Source organism: Leptonychotes weddellii, chromosome 9 (genome assembly GCF_054177405.1).
Source record: "Leptonychotes weddellii isolate Sample4059 chromosome 9, ASM5417740v2, whole genome shotgun sequence".
Taxonomy (NCBI): Eukaryota; Metazoa; Chordata; class Mammalia; order Carnivora; family Phocidae; genus Leptonychotes; species Leptonychotes weddellii.
Window position 1 is genome coordinate 109,146,819 of NC_138377.1, and position 19,397 is coordinate 109,166,215.

At 42.3% G+C, this 19,397-nt stretch overlaps 1 protein-coding gene and 1 long non-coding RNA gene across 14 annotated transcripts in view; both read right to left on the reverse strand.

Annotated features, from left to right (window-relative positions):
- The window catches only part of ENTREP2 (endosomal transmembrane epsin interactor 2), a 360,783-nt gene that overhangs the window by 216,234 nt on the left and 125,152 nt on the right, over positions 1–19,397 (reverse strand). For 12 of the 13 annotated variants that reach the window (XR_014148745.1, XM_081831525.1, XM_081831520.1 and 9 more), the window contains one exon: positions 10,333–10,389. The exons of the other annotated variant lie outside the window; for it this stretch is intronic. Coding sequence is in view for 8 of the 12 variants with exons in the window: in XM_081831525.1 (XP_081687651.1) it covers positions 10,333–10,389 (57 nt within the window). In the remaining 4 variants the exon portion in view is untranslated. The remainder of the gene's footprint in view (positions 1–10,332; positions 10,390–19,397) is intronic. 13 annotated transcript variants of the gene reach the window in all.
- LOC145723576 (uncharacterized) lies at positions 3,135–10,323 on the reverse strand. Its single transcript, XR_014148749.1, has 2 exons — positions 4,341–10,323; positions 3,135–4,200 (listed from the first exon to the last, which is right to left on the reverse strand). It is a non-coding gene; the product is annotated as an uncharacterized LOC145723576 (long non-coding RNA).

Sequence of the window (19,397 nt, forward strand, 5' to 3'; positions counted from 1 at the left end):
CCCGCGCCAAAGGTGAGAATACAGAGGAGTGAGGAAACCTGATAAATAAAATTCTAAATTAATACCCCTGAAGGAGACAGCACCCATACAATGGGTGCTTCATGAAATGTGAACGTATTGCTATGAAAAAGAAGCAATTAGAGAACAAGAAGAGTTCTCTGAAAATAATATGCTGTCAAAATGAAACATTCAGCAGAAGGGTCAAATAGTAGAATGAAGGGGGCTGAGGCCCAAATTAATTATCCAGAAAATAAAACAGAGGAAATAACCCAGAAAGTAAGAAAGAAAAAGGAAAATATTAAAAAATGTAAAGAATTATTTGGCGTCAATTTAGCAGGTAGAATATCCTTCTACCTACACCAAGTAGGTTAAATTCTAGAAGGCAGAGAAATGTGAGAAGAGATAGAATCAAAAACTTAATGGAAGAAATTTCCCCAGAAAATTTCCCTTGAAATATCCAACAGACAACTAATCAGGTCCAGAACAATAGGTCACTATGGTGTGTTGTAGCCAGATATAAGATCAACACACAATAAATCAAACAGTATCATTGTTCCAGAAATTACAACAGAAAATATATCCCCATCTCACAAAAATATAGATATTACTTGTCCAGAATATATAAAACCAATGTAGTCACAACCAAATTCAAATCATTATCAGTATAAAACTTTACAAAGTGATTCAAAATTTACTGAAGAGAAAATACATGTAAGTAGCAAAATATATGAAAAAATAAAAGAGTGACTTATCATAAAGCTAGACTAATTAAAACATTGTACTGGCTTAAAAATGGACCAACAGACTCATAAAACAGAATGGAGATTAATAAACAGACCCACGTCCAGAGCAGTAGGAAGGAGGAGGACACACTTCACTTGTGAGGAGAAATATTAAACATTCAAAAATTGCTGCTGGAGAAATAATTATTCATTTGGAAAAAGTAAAGTTAGAGCTTTATGCTTCATACCACATTTTAAAGTAAGTTTGGGATCAATTACCTAAACATAAAAAGTAAAACTATAAATGTTTTGGAAATACACAGGAAAATAATTTCAGAATTGTGGGGCAAGAACAATCTTTTAAAGTAAGAAACCCTAGACACCACATAAGAAAACAAGAACAACAGAGTTTGCAAGATAAAAAGCTAACAAGTCTATATTTTTTAAAAAAGACACTTCATTAAAACTAAAAAGGCAAAGACAAACAACAGATTGGAATAAAATATTAGCCATTTAAAGCAGAAAAGAATTACTATATGAAGAAATCCCACATACCAAGGAACCAGTCTTACAGAAAATAGACAAAACAAATGAACAAGCAATTCACAAAAGAAATTCAAATGAATAATAAAGTCCTGCTATTTGTTGGCTTTATGTCTCATCTATTCTCTGTTCCCCTTTTCTTTTTTTTTTCTGCCTTCTTTTGGATAATTGGGTATTTTGCATGACTCCATTTTATTTCCTTTGTTGGCTTATTACCCAACTCTTCATTTTTTTTTAATTTTAGTGGTTGCTTTAGAGTTTATAGTATACATTTTAGCATATAGCACTTTGCCTTCAAGTGACAGACTTCTTCACATATCTTTTTTTTTTCTTTAAGATTTTATTTATTTATTTGACAGAGAGAGACACAGTGAGAGAGGGAACACAAGCAGGGGGAGTGGGAGAGGGAGAAGCAGGCCTCCCGCGGAGCAGGGAGCCCGATGCGGGGCTCGATCCCAAGGCCCTGGGATCATGACCTGAGCCGAAGGCAGACGCTTAACTGAGCCACCCAGGCGCCCCTTCACGTATCTTTTAAGAGCCTTACATTGTATACCTCCCCCCCTCACCTTTACACTATTTTCTTCATACATATGTTAAAAATCCCACAAAATGCTGGTGTGTTTTTCTTCATATTTCCTGTCCTGTGTGTGCATTGAGCTTCTCAGATCTGTGGGTTTATAGTTTTTATCTAATTTTCAAGATAAAATTGGCTATTATTTTTTTTTGAACTGAGATTCAACTGACATAACATTATATATTTTTTATAAAGATTTATTTATTTATTTCAGAGAGAGAAGTGAATGAGAGAGAGAGAGGAGAGAGAGGTCACAAGGGTAGGGGTAGGAGCAGAGGGAAAGAGAAACCCAAGCGGACTCCACATTAAGCACAGAGCCTGACTCAGGGCTTGATCTCATGACCCATGAAATCATGACCTGAGCCCAAACCAAGAGTCAAACACTTAACCAATTGTGCTACCCAGGCACCCCAACATATATTATATTAGTTTCAGAGGTACAACATAATGACTTGATACAAAATGATCACCACAATAAGTCTATTTAACGTCCATCACCACACCTTGTCACAAAACATTTTTTCTTGTGATAAGAACTTTTAAGACCTACTTTCTTATGTTTTAGTATTTTTTCTGTTCATCCCCCCTCCTTTAGGGACCCCCATTCCACACAGAGCCTTCTTGAAAATCTCCCCTATAGCTCACTAATGCTCCTTTCATTTTTCACAAAATTTTTTTCTCCATCTTCTACATTTGGATAACGTCAATTGCAATGTCTTGAGTTCACTAATCTTCCCTTCTCTCTTACTTTTTTAAAAATTTGTTTATTTGGGGGGGGCGGCCTTAAGCAGACTCTCCACTGAGCATGAAGGCCAAAGAAGGGCTCATTCCCACAACCCTGAGATAATGACCTGAGCAGAAACCAAGTGTCAGATGCTTAACTGACTGAGGCACCCAGGCACCCCTCTTCTCTCTTATTGAATCTGCCATTAATCTCATCCAGTGAATCTTTTCTCTCTTATATTGAATTTTTCATCACTCAGAGTTCAAACAGGTATTTTTTTATACCTTCCTGTCTCTAGTTAACTTTTTGAACATCTGGAATACAGTTATAACTGTTTTAATGTCCCTGTTGCTCTTTCTAACATGTGGGTAAGTTTTATATCAGTTTAAATTGGTTTCTTTTTCTCCTCATTTCAGGTTGTATTTTCTTGTTTCTTGGCATGCCTAGTAATCTTTGATTGAATGCCAGACATTGTGATTATTATCTTGTTGGAGCTGGATATTTTTGTACTCCTATGAACATTCTTGGACTTTATTCTAGGACACAATTAAATTAGTTGGAAATGGTCTGATTCCTTTGGATCTTGCTTTTAAGATTTGTCACTGTGCTCGCTTCAGCAGTACATATATTAAGATTTGTCACAAAGGACTGGAGTGACATGTACTCTGGGGTTAATTATTCCCCATTACTGAGGCAAGATTCTTCTAAAAGTATTCTACTCCACTGCCCGAGCAAATCATGAGGTTTTCCAGTCTGGATGGTAGGAAAGCCCCGCTTTTTTGCCTGTACTGTTCCCTCTAATCCACTCAGATGATTCTTTCCTGACCTCAGGTAGTTTCCTCATATAAAAAAGCTGATCAATATCAGCTGAATACTCACAGGAGATCCTCTAAAGATCTCCAGAACTCTCTGTTTGTGGAAATCTCCCCTCTTTGTCCTGTGAACTCTAGCCTCCTTTAAATCCCCAGACCTTCACCTTCTTCTGCTTAACTCAGTGAGTGTGCCAAGCTCTTCTCATGTTTCCCTTACCTGTGCTGCAGCCTGGAAACTGCCTCACATTTGGAGGCTGGGTACAATCTTAGGACTTACTATTAATGGTAGAGGATCAAGGTAGAAGGAATATAGAGTAGAATCAGGTGAGATTTATTGCTAAGCAGAGATCCTGGCATTCAATGTTTAGCTGGAGGAGTTAAGAAAAGCTCAGTTTGTTCAGTTTGCTAACATATGAATCCAAAGGTGGGCTACTCTAAATGAAGTTGAAATGCCAGACTTCCTTGGTATACCATAAGAGGAAGAGATCTAAAGGCTTAGGGAGACTGGAATAAGAATGCATTGATCCTATAAGACTTGCTCACCTGCCCTGGAGGATCCAGGGAACACACTTTTCACCACAACTATAAGAAATCTGTGAGAGGAACTCTAACATCCTTGAAGTGCGTTGTGGTAACTCTTCTCTGCAGGTCAGAAATTAGAGTGGGAATGTCTATGCTACCATCAGACTAGGTTCCCTAAATGCAATAAGGATTATGGAATTCCAGGGTGGCAGGGACCAAGTGACAGCACTTAGTCACCAAAGACCATGTGGGTATGGTTACTGAGTGGACAGTGGGGCCAAAGCAGTACTCAGAAGAGTCTGACTCACAGGGGTGCTTGGTGTTGACTCCTACAGGTTCTATTTCTTTAATTAAACCTTCACTGATACACATTCCCATCTTGGTTGATAAAATTTTGCAATAAAAGTAAACCAAAAAGCCAGACTCCTCAAATAAAAGTAAACCAAAAACCACATTCCTCAAACAGTATAATATAAAATACAAACAGTACTTCACTCAAATTTTTTTAAAAAAAATTATACTACCTGTGATTATGTGTGAGACTAGTTCCATTATTGATAAATAAGCAATCACAAGATGTTACATTGAATCTTCCAAAAATTATTTAAATCAGAGCTATATAATCTGATTCCTAATCATAATCCAGCATAATGTAGAACCTTTTGTAGTTTAATGTAAGGAAGACAATTATCTCAACCACAGGAGACACTTCTCAAACTATTACAAAAAAACAGAAGAGGAAGAAAAGCTTCCAAAGTCATTCTGAGGCCAGCATTACCCAGACACCAAAACCAGACAAAGACACTACAAAAAAAAAAAAGAAAACTACAGGCCGATATCTCTGATGAACATAAATACAAATATCCTCAACAAATAAATATAGCAAACAGAAGCCAACAATATATTAAAAAATTATTTATCATAAAAAGGTAAGATTTATTCCAGGGATGCAAAGGTGGTTCACTATTCACAAATCAATCAATGTGATACATCACATTAACAAGAGAAAGGATAAAAACCATATAGTCATCTCAATAGATGCAGAAAAAGCATGTGAAAAAGTACAACATCATTCATGTTAAAAACTCTCAACAAAGTAGGTTTAGAGGGAACATACCTCAACATAATAAAGGCCCTATATGAAAAACCAACAGCTAACACCATACTCAATGGTGAAAAACTAAGAGCTTTCCCTCTCATGTCAGGAACAAGACAAGGATGTCCACTCTCACCACTTTTATTCAGCATGGTACTAGAAGTCCTACCTGCAGCGATCAGACAAGAAAAAGAAATAAATGGCATCTAAATTAGTAAGGAAGAAATAAAACTTTCACTATTTGCAGATGACATGATACTATATGTAGAAAACCCTACAGACTCCACCAAAAAACTACTAGAAGTGATAAATGAATTCAGTAAAGTTGTAGAATACAAATTCAATATACAGAAATATGATGCATTTCTATATAGCAATAATGAAGTAGCAGAAAGAGAAATTAAGAAAACAAGCCCATTTACAACTGCACCAAAAATAATAAAATACCATAACCAAGGAGGTGAAAGACCTCTACTCTGAAAACTATAAAACACTGATGAAAGAAATTAAAGATGACACAAATGGGAAGTTACTCCACGCTCATGGATGAGAAAAACCAATATTGTCAAAATGTCCAGACTACCCAAAGCAATCTACAGATTTGAAGCAATCTCTAACAGAATACCAACAACATTTTCACAGACCTACAACAAATAATCCTATAATTTGTATAGAACCCCAAAAGACTCCAAATAGCCAAAGGAATCCTGAGAAAGAAGAACAAAGCTGAGGTATCACAATCCCAGATTTCAAGATATACTACATAGCTGTAGTAATCAAAAGTAAAGTATGGTATGGCATAAAAATAGACACATAGATCAATGGAACAGAATAGAGAGCCCAGAAATAAACCCATGATTATATGGCCAATTAATTTGTGACAAAGGAGGTAAGAACATACAACAGGGAAAAGACAGCTTCTTCAACAAATAATGCTGGGAAAACTGCACAGCTACATACAAAAGAATGAAACTGGACTACTTCCTTATCCATACACAAAAATAAACTCAAAATGGATTAAAGACCTAACTGCGAGACCTGAAACCATAAAACTCCTCGAACAAATCATAGTAATTTCTTTGCCATCAGCCACAGAAACATTTTTCTAGATATGTGTCCCCAGGCCATGGAAACAAAAGCAAAATTGTCTAATTTTTATTGGGACTACATCAAAATGAAAAGCTTTTGCATACTGAAGGAAATCATCAACAAAATGACAAGGCAACCTACTGAATGGGAGAAGATATTTGCAAATGATATATCTGATAAGGGGTTAATATTCAAAATATATAAAAAACTTATACATACAATTCCATAAAACCAAATAATCTGATTTAAAAATAGGCAGAGGACCAGAGAATAGAATTTTTCCAAAGAAGATATACAGACGACCAACAGACATGTGAAAAGATGCTAAACATCACTAATCATCAGGGAAATGCAAACCAAAATCACAATGAGATATCACCTTACACCCATCAGAATGGCTAGAATCAAAAAGACAAGAGATAACAAGTGTTGGGGAGGATGTAGAGAAAAAGGAGCCCTTTTGCACTGTTGGTAGGAATGTAAATTGGTGCAACCACTGTGGAAAACAGTATGGATGCTCCTTAAAAAATTAAAAATAGAGTTACCATATGATCCAGTAATTCCACTACTGGGTATTTACCCAAAGGAAAAGACATATGCATCCGATGTTTATTGCAGCATTATTTACAATAGCCAAGCTATGGAAGCTACCCAAATGTCCATCCACAGATGAATGGATAAAGAAAAAGTTGTATATATGCACAAAGGACTATTACTCGGCCATGAAAAAGGCTGAGATCTTGCCATTTGCAACAACATGAATGGACCTTGAGCATATAATGCTAAGTGAAGTAAGTCAGACTGAGAAAGACAAATGCCATATGATTTCACTCATGTGGAATTTAAGAAACAAAACAAATGAGCAAACAAAGGGGAAAAAGAGACAAAAAAAACAAGACTCTTAAATATAGAGAACTGGTGGTTAGCAGAGGGGAGGTGGCGGGGGTGGCTGAAACAGGTAATGGGGACTAAGACCACACTTACCATGATGAGCACTGAATAATGTACACAGCTGTTGAATCACTCTATTGTACATCTGGAACTAATATTATATTATATAACAATTATAAATTAATATAACAATATACCTGAAACTATATAACTAATACAAGTATAGATTAATTACACTTCAATAAAAAAAGAAAAAAAGAACCACAGTAATGCAAAAATACCTATTCTCCACTGAAATAGCTATCACCACTTTCCAGCATTATGAAAGGCTCTTATAAAATAGCAGGGCAAAAAAGTCACAGTATTTTTCTCCTCCTCCTCCCTCTGGCATCACATTGACCAGTCTGGAAGGGGCAATCTCCCTCCCCGTCCTCTCAGACATCATGCTGCCCCCTCTCCCTTGCTTTTTCCTAACAGAGGCTCCCCTCCAACATATCAATCACTCTAGGCAAAATGTATACCCCTCCTCATCCCATTCTGTCTTACAAGATCGGACTGATGAAAAGAAAGGAGCTGTAGCAGAGACTAGGACAGGCCCCCACGCACCAGGCCTCCAGAGGAAAGATATTGTCAACAGGCCAGTGACAGCACCAAAACCCTGCCTTCAGCATGCCCACGCATGGCTGTCCTCACCCACCAGCCCCCCGCAGGGCGTCGGGCATGGCCGTGCAGGCCCTGGATCAGCAGGGCCCAACACTGCCTCTTTCAACCACCCCAAGGGACAGACACTTTCCTTCAGAGAGAGCAACTCACTCTGGCAGGGGAGGGGTCCTTCGTGGGGACAGGGGACTGCGGTGAGTCCCCTGGAAATGAACCAGAATAGTCACAGTGATTCCTTCAGTTTTCTACATCCAGGAAGAAGGAAACACTAACACTAAGGTAGAGGATAGAAGCAAGAGCTTGGGATAAAAGAATTATTTAAGCCAAGACTTCAAGCCATTCTAGCTGAGTCTAGAGAGTGAGTTTTTACTAACAAATCAGAAGGCTGTACTGTCACAACTGATACGTTATTAAACACTACATCTGAAACTAATGATGTATTCTATGTTGGCTAATTGAATTTAAATAAAGAAAAAAGACTGTATCGTCCTGGTCAACACAAAAGAATGTTCTTACGGTAGAGACGAACAACTGTCCACCAAAATTCCTGCCCACCTCTTCATAGTATGGAACTGCCCCTGGGAAGTGCCTGTCCAGGAAGGGACTAACTTTTCCAGCTTCCTTCCCAGCCCAACAGGGCCACATGACAGGCTCTCCCCAATGGTTTGATGTGTGAGTGATGAGGGTCACCTTTAGACCCATCCCCGTTGCCTTTCCCCTTCCATTGAAATACAATGGACTCCACAGGCCTAGGGAACTGTAGAGCCCCTTCTAGAAGGAAGCAACCAGAGTCTCTGGACCTCCTATGATGGGGAGCAGCCCATTGCCTGGAGTGCCCACTCTAGAAAAATCATGTCCTTTGGCTGTGCTTTTGGGTTCTTACCTCATGTCGTGTTAAGTCACTGAAAGTCTGGGGTTTATTACAGCACCTAGGGTTATCCTAACCCATCCCCTTACCTCCCTAAGTAAGGAAAGTGGTCAGCTGAGCTTGGGGAACCCCTTCTCTTCTACCTGGGGCTTGGGCAGAAATAAATCAATGGGAGAAAATGCTCACCACTGCCCAGAGAGTGGCCGGTCCCACACCGATGGACAGGGACTAGGGGGCAGACACTCCGAACGTACTGCTATAGCAGCTCCAGCTGGTGCTTTATCCCTCTTTCTAGGGTGAGGCCCTAGAACACCCCATCCTACTGCTCTGACTTCCCCAGGACACACCTGAGCCAAGTCCACAAGGAGTCCTGACTCCTTGTCAGCTAGAAGCTGCATAGCCTCCTTCACAGTAAAATGCCCAGCGCTGCGAGAATCTCCATCCTGGGACCAGGACTGCAGGTGGGCATGAAGAGCGGCTGGGGGATCACGGACGCCATTCCTCTCATCTTTTCACCACACACCCACCCAAAGGAGTTGTGGCTTTTCCTTGTTCGGCAGCCAGCGTCAGAGGCCTTCCTTGGCCTATACCATGAGGGCAGATGAGGAGGAATGGAACAGGCTGGCCCCATGTCCCCAAAGGGAACCCAAAAGCACAGCCAAAGGACATCGGCCCCACAGCTGGCGTGTCCACCACCATTTCCCTCTGCACAAAGGAGTCAGCTTCTTGACACACTAGTTGTGATTTACTTTAAAATACTCCAGCAAGGGGCTTGGATCAAACAAGACAGGCCAATGTTGATATTTGCAGAAGACAGATGGAGGGTCTACGGGGATTCATTATACTAGCATCTCTCTTGACTTCTGTGCGTGTTGGAAACTTTCTACATAAAAAAAACTTTTTTTTTTTTTTTTTTGGCAAAGGAAATTTCTCGACAAGTCATAGGAGAAGAGGCTCACTGAATTAATGCCACTCTCTTCCCGATGCCTCCTCAGGATGCTGTGGTTACTCTCATGAGGAGGAGGTGTTTACAACAGGCAGATTTGTGGGATTTTTCTACTCCCATTAATATTTAGTACATGTCATTATCTCCAAACCTAATCACTTAAAGAAGAGATCTTTAAATAATTGATGCCTACAAAAGAGAAGAAAAGCCACACCATGTTTTTTTTTCATTATCCATCAAAACCCAGAAAACCTCTTCGTCTGGCCCTGACATGGACACATAAATATATTAATGCACACACTGAGAAAAACACGCATACAAATCAATAGACATGAATCTGCTCGGGTACTTTCCCAATGGGAAAACTATCCTCTCTTTTCCATCTCCCATGTGGCCTGCTCCTCCCTGGCACGGGGCCACGGCAATAGGAGAAGGGGTTCCAGCGGCACCCCTGTGCTCTTCTATTCAAAAAACATCCTCCTCTGAAACTCCGAGTTTCAGTCCCCAAAACACACACGCAGCTAACCTTTCTTGAACTCTGATGAAGTAGGTGCTGCTCGTGTGCTCGTGTTTACACGCCTAGCACCTATACTTACTAAAATGTCTTTGTTCCCAGCACGTCCACAGAGGACAGCACCCAAACAGAACAAAGGAAGAGGACGCTACATGAGCATCTCCAACGGGCACTCTCCGAAGCGGAGAAGGTAGGATGCGCAGTGGTTGTTACCTATGAGCCCTTCTGCACTGGGAGGTTCCGCTTCTATAAAGGTCTGTGGCCCGCTTTCTGCAAAGAAGCCAGAATTCTCTCTGCCAGCACCTTTAAAGCACTCACACCCCCGCAGGGACCCTGCTCCCAGGCGGCCGTGGGGACAGGTGCAGACTTACCACAAGGGAGAGAGGCCTCTTCCAGGAGACCACACCGATGAGCCCCGAGAGCAGCACCTGCAAGGACAAATGGTGCGGGAAGGTAAGACTCTTTGGAAACCTTTAACGGACAATCAACATGGTCCTGCCGTCTCACCTTGAAAAAGGACTACTTCTAGAATCCGGCCCATATGCATGAGCTGGGGAGAGTGGGACACACAATGAGGCTTGTTGTGCGCCCGGACGCTCACAGCCTGCAGCGCTATGGACAGCACGCAGGCCTCCAAGACCACCAGGAGCTCCTGTGAGGTCACTTATGCTCTGCATGCACGGGCCCCGGAACAGATGCACCTGCTGAAAGAGCCTCCACTGGGCACTCCCTCCACTCTGGTCCCGTGAGTTATTTGGTTGTGTGACTTAAAAATCACAGAGAGGAGTACAAACACTACTTTGGGGAAAAGCGGAGCTCCCCCCTTGCAGGTCACCTGGCCACCTGCCTTCTGCGCATGGGTGCTGGGCATGGCCGACCTGGCAGGCCCCCCCCTCCTTTCCCACACTTGGTCCCCCAGCCAGCTTCCCATGTCCCCAGGAGACGGTGCCACCAGATGAGGCCCCCAGCTTCCCACACACTGACACTGAGCTGCCGGCTCCTTTCCCAGGCCGGCCCCTGGCCTCCGCGGCCCCTGGTCCCACTGAGCATGGCCCCTCCAGGACCTCTTCTAGCAGCCACCCCCCCTCCCCCGGCTCTTCCCTGTTGCCCTAACCCCATGAGCACCCTTGTGTCTTCTGTCTCAGGAGAACCACCCCTCAGGTCCTGGCCCACAATCCCTGAGGCACACGCTGGCCACTGATCCAGACATTCCCAGTCTCCTTGGGTCCAGGCAGGGCCGACAGATCAGGGAGACACAGCTGCTCCCTCCCCACTACAATCTGGCTTTGGCCCTCACCACTTGCACACACACTTCCCAAGGTCACCGGAGGGGTCGCTGAGTGCAACACACAAGTGCAGTGATCAGTTTGAAGACCTGAGGTTAACCACATCCTCCTGTGGGAGGCCCCCTCTCCACTCGGCTTTGCATCACTCCCCAGATGTCCTCCCACCTCGTCCTTCCCTTCCCGCGCCCCAAGACCTCTCCTCAGACCTTTGGCTCCTCCACCCAGTGGCTCCACTGGAGATCCATCTATCATTCAGGGTCCTCTAACACGTGCTGATTCACACGGTCCACTGGGCACCGCTCCTGGTGTCACTCTCCACCTCAACATGTCCCAAAATGCACCTGCGGTCTCTACCTCCCCAACCCAGTCTCTCTCTCGTCACCTCTGCCTCCTACAATGGCACCCCTCCTCCCGGTCACTCAAATCCAGATCCGAGATGGTCCCGTCTCTCTCACCCCCAGCATCCAACCAGACACAGAGAGGAGGAGGCTGCAGCTGCCCTTCTGCCAGGGCAATATTCTGGGAGGCCCCACTATAATAAGTAAGGTATTTTCATACGAGGTCTGCTGTAAAGATAAATCACCCCAACTTTCTGCTGTGCACACGGGCCAGGCTGTCAGGTCCTGGGCTGGAGCGCTTTGTTCATTTCCCCTGGGATTCCAAAAGGACTTGCCCAGGCCTGGGAGGAGAGTATCCTACTGAACAGACTCCCAAGGCCCCCCTGGCAACAGACTCCAGTTAACCCTCAAACACTTCTGCAGACTTAGACCCAATAGTCTCTATCAACCCGTACATCATGTTAGTCTCAGGTGGATTTCCAAACACACGTGGACCAGAGGTTCGTATAAAAGACTTCTGAACCTCATTCATACACACACACACACACACACACACACACACACACACACACTAAAGAAACAAAATGAACCAAAGAGAGCTCAACAGGGCTCTGCTCCCAAGCATGTCACATATATATTCTTTCTTCAATGCACACATCTTGCAAACACAGTCAATATCGACAAATAGTATTTACGAACGCTTTCCCATATCCCAAATCTCTCTTCATGATGCCACCCAGCTGCAACCTGTATGGAAATCCTTGACTACTGTTCTCCTGTGTCTCTCTGCGCCCCAGTCCCTCGTTCTTCATCCACAATGTCTATAACCTCTCTCTTCCCTTCTATACCCAACCCACTCTCCCTCTTGTCATCTCTCCTCCCACAATGGCACCCCTCCTCCTGATCACTCAAATCCAAATTCTGGAGATGTCCCCAGCCCAGCTGGCTCTGACCCTGCCATCTCCTTAGGATATGACTTCCAAAGAGTGTCCTCTGTTTTCCCTTGATGCCAACACCAGCCTGACCCAAATAAAGCCTGGACAGAGGATGGGAAGGTACACCTCCCAGAATATGTCCGTTTATACTCTGCCTTCCACTTCCCACTTCTACCATAAAAAATTTTACCTGTTCTTCAAGACATGGCCCAATGCCTTCTCATTCAGGAAGGGCCTATGAATTCATGAGTACATGGGGCCCCGCTAAATCCCTAAACTACCACCAGACCTCTCGAGGCATGTTTAATGAGCTCAGACAGAACTCCTTGATCTTTTCTTCTAAGCTGAAGTTTATAAAACTGTCAAATGTCTACAGTGACCAAGTTGCTTGTAACAGAAATATTACTGGAAACCCACAAACCTTCAGAGAGCAAGCATTTAAAAACACAAAGGAAGTTAGTTAATATCACTTAAATTAGGCTACAGTAAAAATTCTTAATTTTCCTTGCCTCCATCCTACAGTTATCATTCCATGAGTCCCCTCAAATAATTTTACCTCCAATAATATGGACAGTTGGCTTTACTGAAGAAAATGTTACATTCCTAAATATCATTAATAACTGTAATTACAGATGGATCCAATTCCCCAACACAAAGGAAAAAAAAAATAAAACCATCGAACTCAGTGTGGCATGCAAATCCTAAAATAATCCCTGATGACCCATGGCCTTGTCTAAAGCCCTTCCCTTGATTATCAATATGATGGGTTATCACTCCTGTGATCCGACTCAGTGACACTTACAAAGATGTTGCCCCAGGAACACTTTGCAGCCTTGTAAGACCCTGGCCAGTTGACTCAGCTAGGCCATGTCCAGACTCCTGACCTAAGAAAACTCTGAATGGTGTGTTAAGCTATAAAGTCTGTGGTACTTTGCGACACAGCAGTAGAAAACTATTTATTGTGGACTAAATGTTTGTGTCCAGACCCAAATCCTAACCCCCAGTGTGATGGTATTTGGGGGTAAGACCTTTAGGAGGTAATTAGGGTTAGATTAGGTTGTAAGGGTAGGGCCCTCATGATGGGATGGTGGCCTGACAGGATGAGAAAGATCTCTCTCCATCTCTCTGTCTCTCTCCCCACATGTGCACACCATGGAAAGGCCACATGAGGACACAGTGAGGTTTTGACAGCCTGAAAGACAGGAAAGGGGTCCTCACCAGAACCCAACTCTGATCTCAAACTTCCGACCTCCAGAACTATGAGAAAATAAATTCCTATAGGTCAAACCACTGAGTCTATGGTATTTCATTATGGCCACCCGAGCTTATTAGTACACTAATACTAATAATTAAGAGTGGAATATTGTATTCTTGTCTTCAAATGTCAACTCTCTCCCCATGTCTCCCCAGAAGAAGCAGACTTCCCTGCCCCTCGATCTAGAAAACCGGAACACCAGAAAACCAGAAGAGGCCTCCTCTGGTCCACTTGGCACCAGAGAAGAAAGGAGAATAGACTTGCTCAGAAATGACCAGGTCTTAGTTTGAACTATTTTTTTTTTTTCTCAATTCCAGCTACCAGTGAGAATTATGTTGCATGTTCTGCCACCTCAGTAATTCTGCAGGTTTATTTTGTACCACTTTGGTGAGGGACAGGGTCATGGAGCTAGTGAGCCGTGAAATTACTGCATCTTATGAAACCTTTGTCCTATTTAATTTGCCAGTATCATTATTCAAAGTCCACAGTTTACACAAGAATATGAAGAAACTGAAGAGGGTCAGAGAAGAGTAACATGTAATTAAGTAGCTATGAAAGAAAAGCCAAAAAAGAATGTGAAAGTCATGATATTGCTCAGAAAGAGAGGCTTAACTTTTCGAGCACCTGCAAGTTGTTAAAAGAACACCAACCCACTTTTTTTTTCCTCCACTTCCCGCCCAGCCTAAATAGAGGCAAGTGATAATAAGAATGAGACAGAATTTCCTGCTGTTGAGGGTGATGAACGGGGACAACAGACTGCCAGGAAGTAATGGCATCTTTAGAGCCAAAGGGCTTCCTGTTTGATTGGTACTGCCGCCTGAACACAGAGGCCCGGAAGAAACTAGCTCTTTAAATCCTGTCCTCTAAGATCGAAAAGTCCTTTCATTGCCCCAAATCAAGAATTTTCTTCAGAGCTTCACTTCTGGTTCAAAGGCAAATGGTAATGCGACATTTTAGATAGGGAAGCCAGTCCTTCTAGAACACAGACTTGAAAGCCAATTCAATTATTTCACAAAACATATGGCAGGTGGGCCTAATAGCTACCGCGGTATCAATTTACCGCTAAGAAGCCAGACCTCACAACTGTCTGGAGAAAGAACTGTTGTCGCAAAAATGGAGCAAATAATATTCTGAGCTGCCTGGAATGAAGGAAGTCTGCAGAGCCCATCTCTCCAAACTTTTCAGACTCTAAACCTGTGCTATGCAAAATTCTTCCTTCTGCTTCATGGAGTAGCTGAACCTCCGACTTTATCCGACTGACATTTTCTTTTCTTTCTGGGTGGTTTTCTGTGTCTGGGTCTCCCTGGGGCCACATGGCAGGGCTGACTCCATTATGCAAACCCTCAGCCTTCTGTGTCCATCTCAGCTCCCTTCTGGGAGACATACATGCCTTCCCATCCACCCCCCCTCCATGGCTTCTGCCTCCTTCTCTCAGAACAAGCCCTAACCCACCATTCTCTCTCCCAACCATTCACCCCCATCTGCAGTCCTGACTTTCTCCACTTCCTGCTGGAGGCTTCATCAATACATCAAACTCAAAACGTCCACAAGGAAAGCAAGCCACTCTCCTTCTCAACCTACTTCCTCCACGATAGAAAAGAATTCTGTAGCTTTCATTCTCTCATTGTATAGGAGCAAAACTAGATATTGATGGGAAACATAGCCCCATGAAAGAAAAAAGAAGAAAACAGTCAAATGCTTTAGGATATTCCAAATAACCCATGAGTCAAAAGAAAATCCAAGTAAAATACAACACAGTCTGTTCTGAAGTGAGTGTTTCTTTGATGCAAATTACTTCATATATGCTTGGTACCAAACTCATTCATCCTGGCTCTGCCCTGTGCGATGCAGCCTTCCACCAGGGCTGTTTACTCTGAAGTTTACTCAAAATCAGCAACTGGACTTCGTTATTTAATGAGTTAATAAAGCAGCATATGTATTATTATAACACATTTTTAACATATTTTGATTTTAAATGATTTCAAACCAACTGGTTTCCTCTGTAATCCTATCTATTTCATTCTACGCATTCAAAAGCTTTATTCTGAGATGGACTCCCCAGACTTCCCTAGACGGCTATGAACCCTTGATGTAGACGTTCCTTTAGTGCAGATATTTTAGTGGTCAACTACAGTTTTTTTTTTTTATCTGGAAATGTCTTACTTCACCTTCATGCTTGAAAAGTAGTTTTGCTGGGTACACGGTTCTAAGTTGATGGTTTCTCCTCTCAACCGGCTTAAAATACTATGCCACCATCATCCGGCTCCTGCTGTTGCCATCAGGAAGTTGGCTGTCCTTTTAACTGCTGTTCCTTGAGTCAGGAAGCTGTCCTTATTTCTTCATTTTTTTTAAAGATTTTTTTTTTTTATTTCAGAGAGAGAGTGAGCAAGAGAGAGAGAATGAGCAGGGGGAGAGGGAGAAGCAGGCTCCCCACTGAGGAGGGAGCCCAACATGGGGCTCGATCCCAGGACCCTGGGATCATGACCTGAGCCAAAGACAGATGCTTACCAACTGAGCCACCCAGGTGTCCCTGTCCTCACTCTTTAAAGACTTTTAAGACTGTCTCCTTGCCTTTAGTGTTCTGAGGTTTTTGCATGATATGTCTAAGTGTGGATTTCTCTTTATTTATCCTTTTTAGCATGTACTGTGCTTCTGACATGATGAATTTATATTTTTCATTAGTTCTGGAAATTGTATAGCCGATATCTTTTCAAATATTGCCTGACATTCTCTCCGTCAGGGACTCCAGCGGCCGCATGCTGACCCTTCATATTCCATCCTCCAAATCTCTTAGTTCTGCTTTTATATATTCCATACCCATGTCATTCAGTATTTCATTCTTGAAAAACTTCCTTAGGTTTACCTTCCAGGTGACTAATTTTCCCTGAACTACGTTTAACCAGCTGTTGAACACTTGCATTTGTTTAGAGAATTTAAATGGTTATAGTTTATGTATTTACAAGTTCTGCTTTTATCTTCTCCCAAATATGATGATTTGTTTTAGATAGTTCCTTGTTGCATGTTCATCTGTACAACTGCTTAAAATATTTCATATGCAGATGTTCTTGAGTCCAAGATGTGTAGTGAAAGTTAGGTATCTGAGTCTGTCGCTTGTTGTTTCTGTTGACTCTTGCTTTTGCAGTGCACTTTCTTTTTTCTTTTTTTTAAGATTTTATTTATTTATTTGACAGAGAAAGAGATAGCGAGAGCAGGAACACAAGTGGGGGGAGTGGGAGAGGGAGAAGCAGGCCTCCAGCAGAGCAGGGAGCCCGATGCAGGGCTCAATCCCAGGACCCTGGGATCATGACCTGAGCTGAAGGCAGACAGTTAACAACTGAGCCACCCAGGCGCCCCTTGCAGTGCACTTTCTTTGATGTTTGTAGACTTGGAAGTCTTTTGTTGCAAACACATTGCTTGCTCTTAATCAGTGAGGTTCTGTGGAACCAAAATGGAGAAATTTTCCCCAAGACAGGTATACTTCTGCCAATAACCAGGAAGCACCCAGGATCTAGAAATGCTGTGATCTACAAGGGGCTCAACTCATGGCTCAACATGGAAATCTCAGTCTGAGCCGTCCCCACCCCACCTCACTGCACAGTGGACATTCATGCCCAGAGCACCTGCCTGCTCCAGCCACGTACTGCTCTGACCCTGCGCCCTGCCTCTCAGACTCCAGCCACCTGCCACTCTGGCCTTGGATCATTGTGTGGTGTTTGTTTGGGGGTGGGGTGGTGGACCCCAGAGACCTGCAATGCCTCTAGGTGCATGTCCTTTGTTTAGGATCAGGGTGCCAGCAGATTCAGTATCTGGCGAGGGCTCACTTCCTGGTTCACAGACGGCCACCTTCTTATATGTCCTCACATGGTGGAAGGGGCAAGAGAGCTCTCTGGAGTCTCTCTTATAAGAGCAATAATCCCATTCATGAGGGTTCCACTCTTGTGACCTAAACACCTGGCTCCTAATCACTGATTCCCCCTCCAAATACCATCACACTGGGGATAAGGATTTGACATGTGAATTTTAGGGAGACATAAACATTCAGTCTATAACAACCAGGATATCATAGATGATTTTCTAGGAAAATATAAGTTACTACAATTGAGTCCCTCTAAAATCAAAAAACTAAATGTACCTATAAACACCAAGAAATTGGGAAAGTGGTCAAACAGCCACAGGCAAATTCTTCAAAAGCTTCAAAGTATACAGATTTCCAACACAATTTAATTTTTTTCTGAGCACAGAGGGAAAAAAACAAGGAAACTTTCCAAATTCTTTTTACAAAGGTCAGCATAACAGTTACAACCCTGTAAAATATCACAAGAAAATAGACCAATTTTACTTATAAACAGAGGTATACAATTTTTAAATAAAATATTAGAAAACAGACTTCAGCAGTACATTTAGAAGAATAAAGAGCAAGGCAGGGTGTTCATGTCAGGAATGAAAAAATGGCTCAGTAAGAGGAAACACAGTAATAAAATTAATCATATTAATAGGACAAAAATGAAAAATATTCAGAAGATGTATAAAAGACAATGGATAAAATTCAATCACTATTCTTTATGAAAAAATCTTAGTTTAATGGGACAAAATAAAGATGCCCCAAATTGCCACCTACATTTAAAATTAATCTGAAAAGACCAGTGTGGTGTGCAGAATTATGCAATGGTCCCCAATAACCCCACCCCTCGGTGTACACCTCCTATAAAATCCCCTCTTCTTGAGTGCGGGTGGGATTGTGAATATGATGAATTTCAGTCCTGTGGTGAGGTTACACTATATGACATAGGTGAAAGGATTTTGCAGTACACTCAGGTCCCAAATAAGTTTGGTTTTGAGTACATCAAAAGTAAGATAATCCTGGGTGGGCCTGACCTCATCAGGCAAACCCTTTGGGTCTGGGCCCTTTGTAAAGTCAAAGATTTGAAGCACCAGGGAGATTCTGCTGCTGCCTGAAGAAGTCAGCTGCTGTGTCCTGAGAGGGACTCTAACAGCTGGATCCTCTCCAGCTGACACCTGGCAAGAAAATAGGGACCTCAATCATACAACTGTAAAAATGAACCCTGCCAATAACCTGAGGGACTATGGAAATAGATCTTTCCCTCCTCAAGCCTCTGGATGAAAATGCATTTGGCCTCACTTTGACTTCAGCCTTCAGACCTTGCGCAGAAAGCCCAAGCGTTCCAGACTCCAGACCCATGAAAACTGTGAGATCATACTTCTGTGCTGTTCTAAGCCACTGTGCTTGTGGTAATTTGTTATAGAGCAACAGAAAACTAATACAGCTAGCTAATAAAACAAAAGAAGAATGAAAAGTTATAAATTTGGAAAAAGGGGGCAAAATGATTACTACTTGAAAATGATACACTTATCTAACTAGAACACTAAAGGAAACTGATCAGCAAGAATAAGAAACCAATTACAAGGATTTAGTAAATCAAATGGTTAGAAAATTAGTATATTTAAAAATTATGATACTAGTTATATTTAGTGAGCACTGACTGTATGACATATACCTACTAAGGTTTTATACTTTAACTCTTTATATCTTGACAACTGTAAAAGGCTTGTGTGATTTTTGCACCCCACTGCACAGATGAGAAAATTAAAGCACTCATCCAC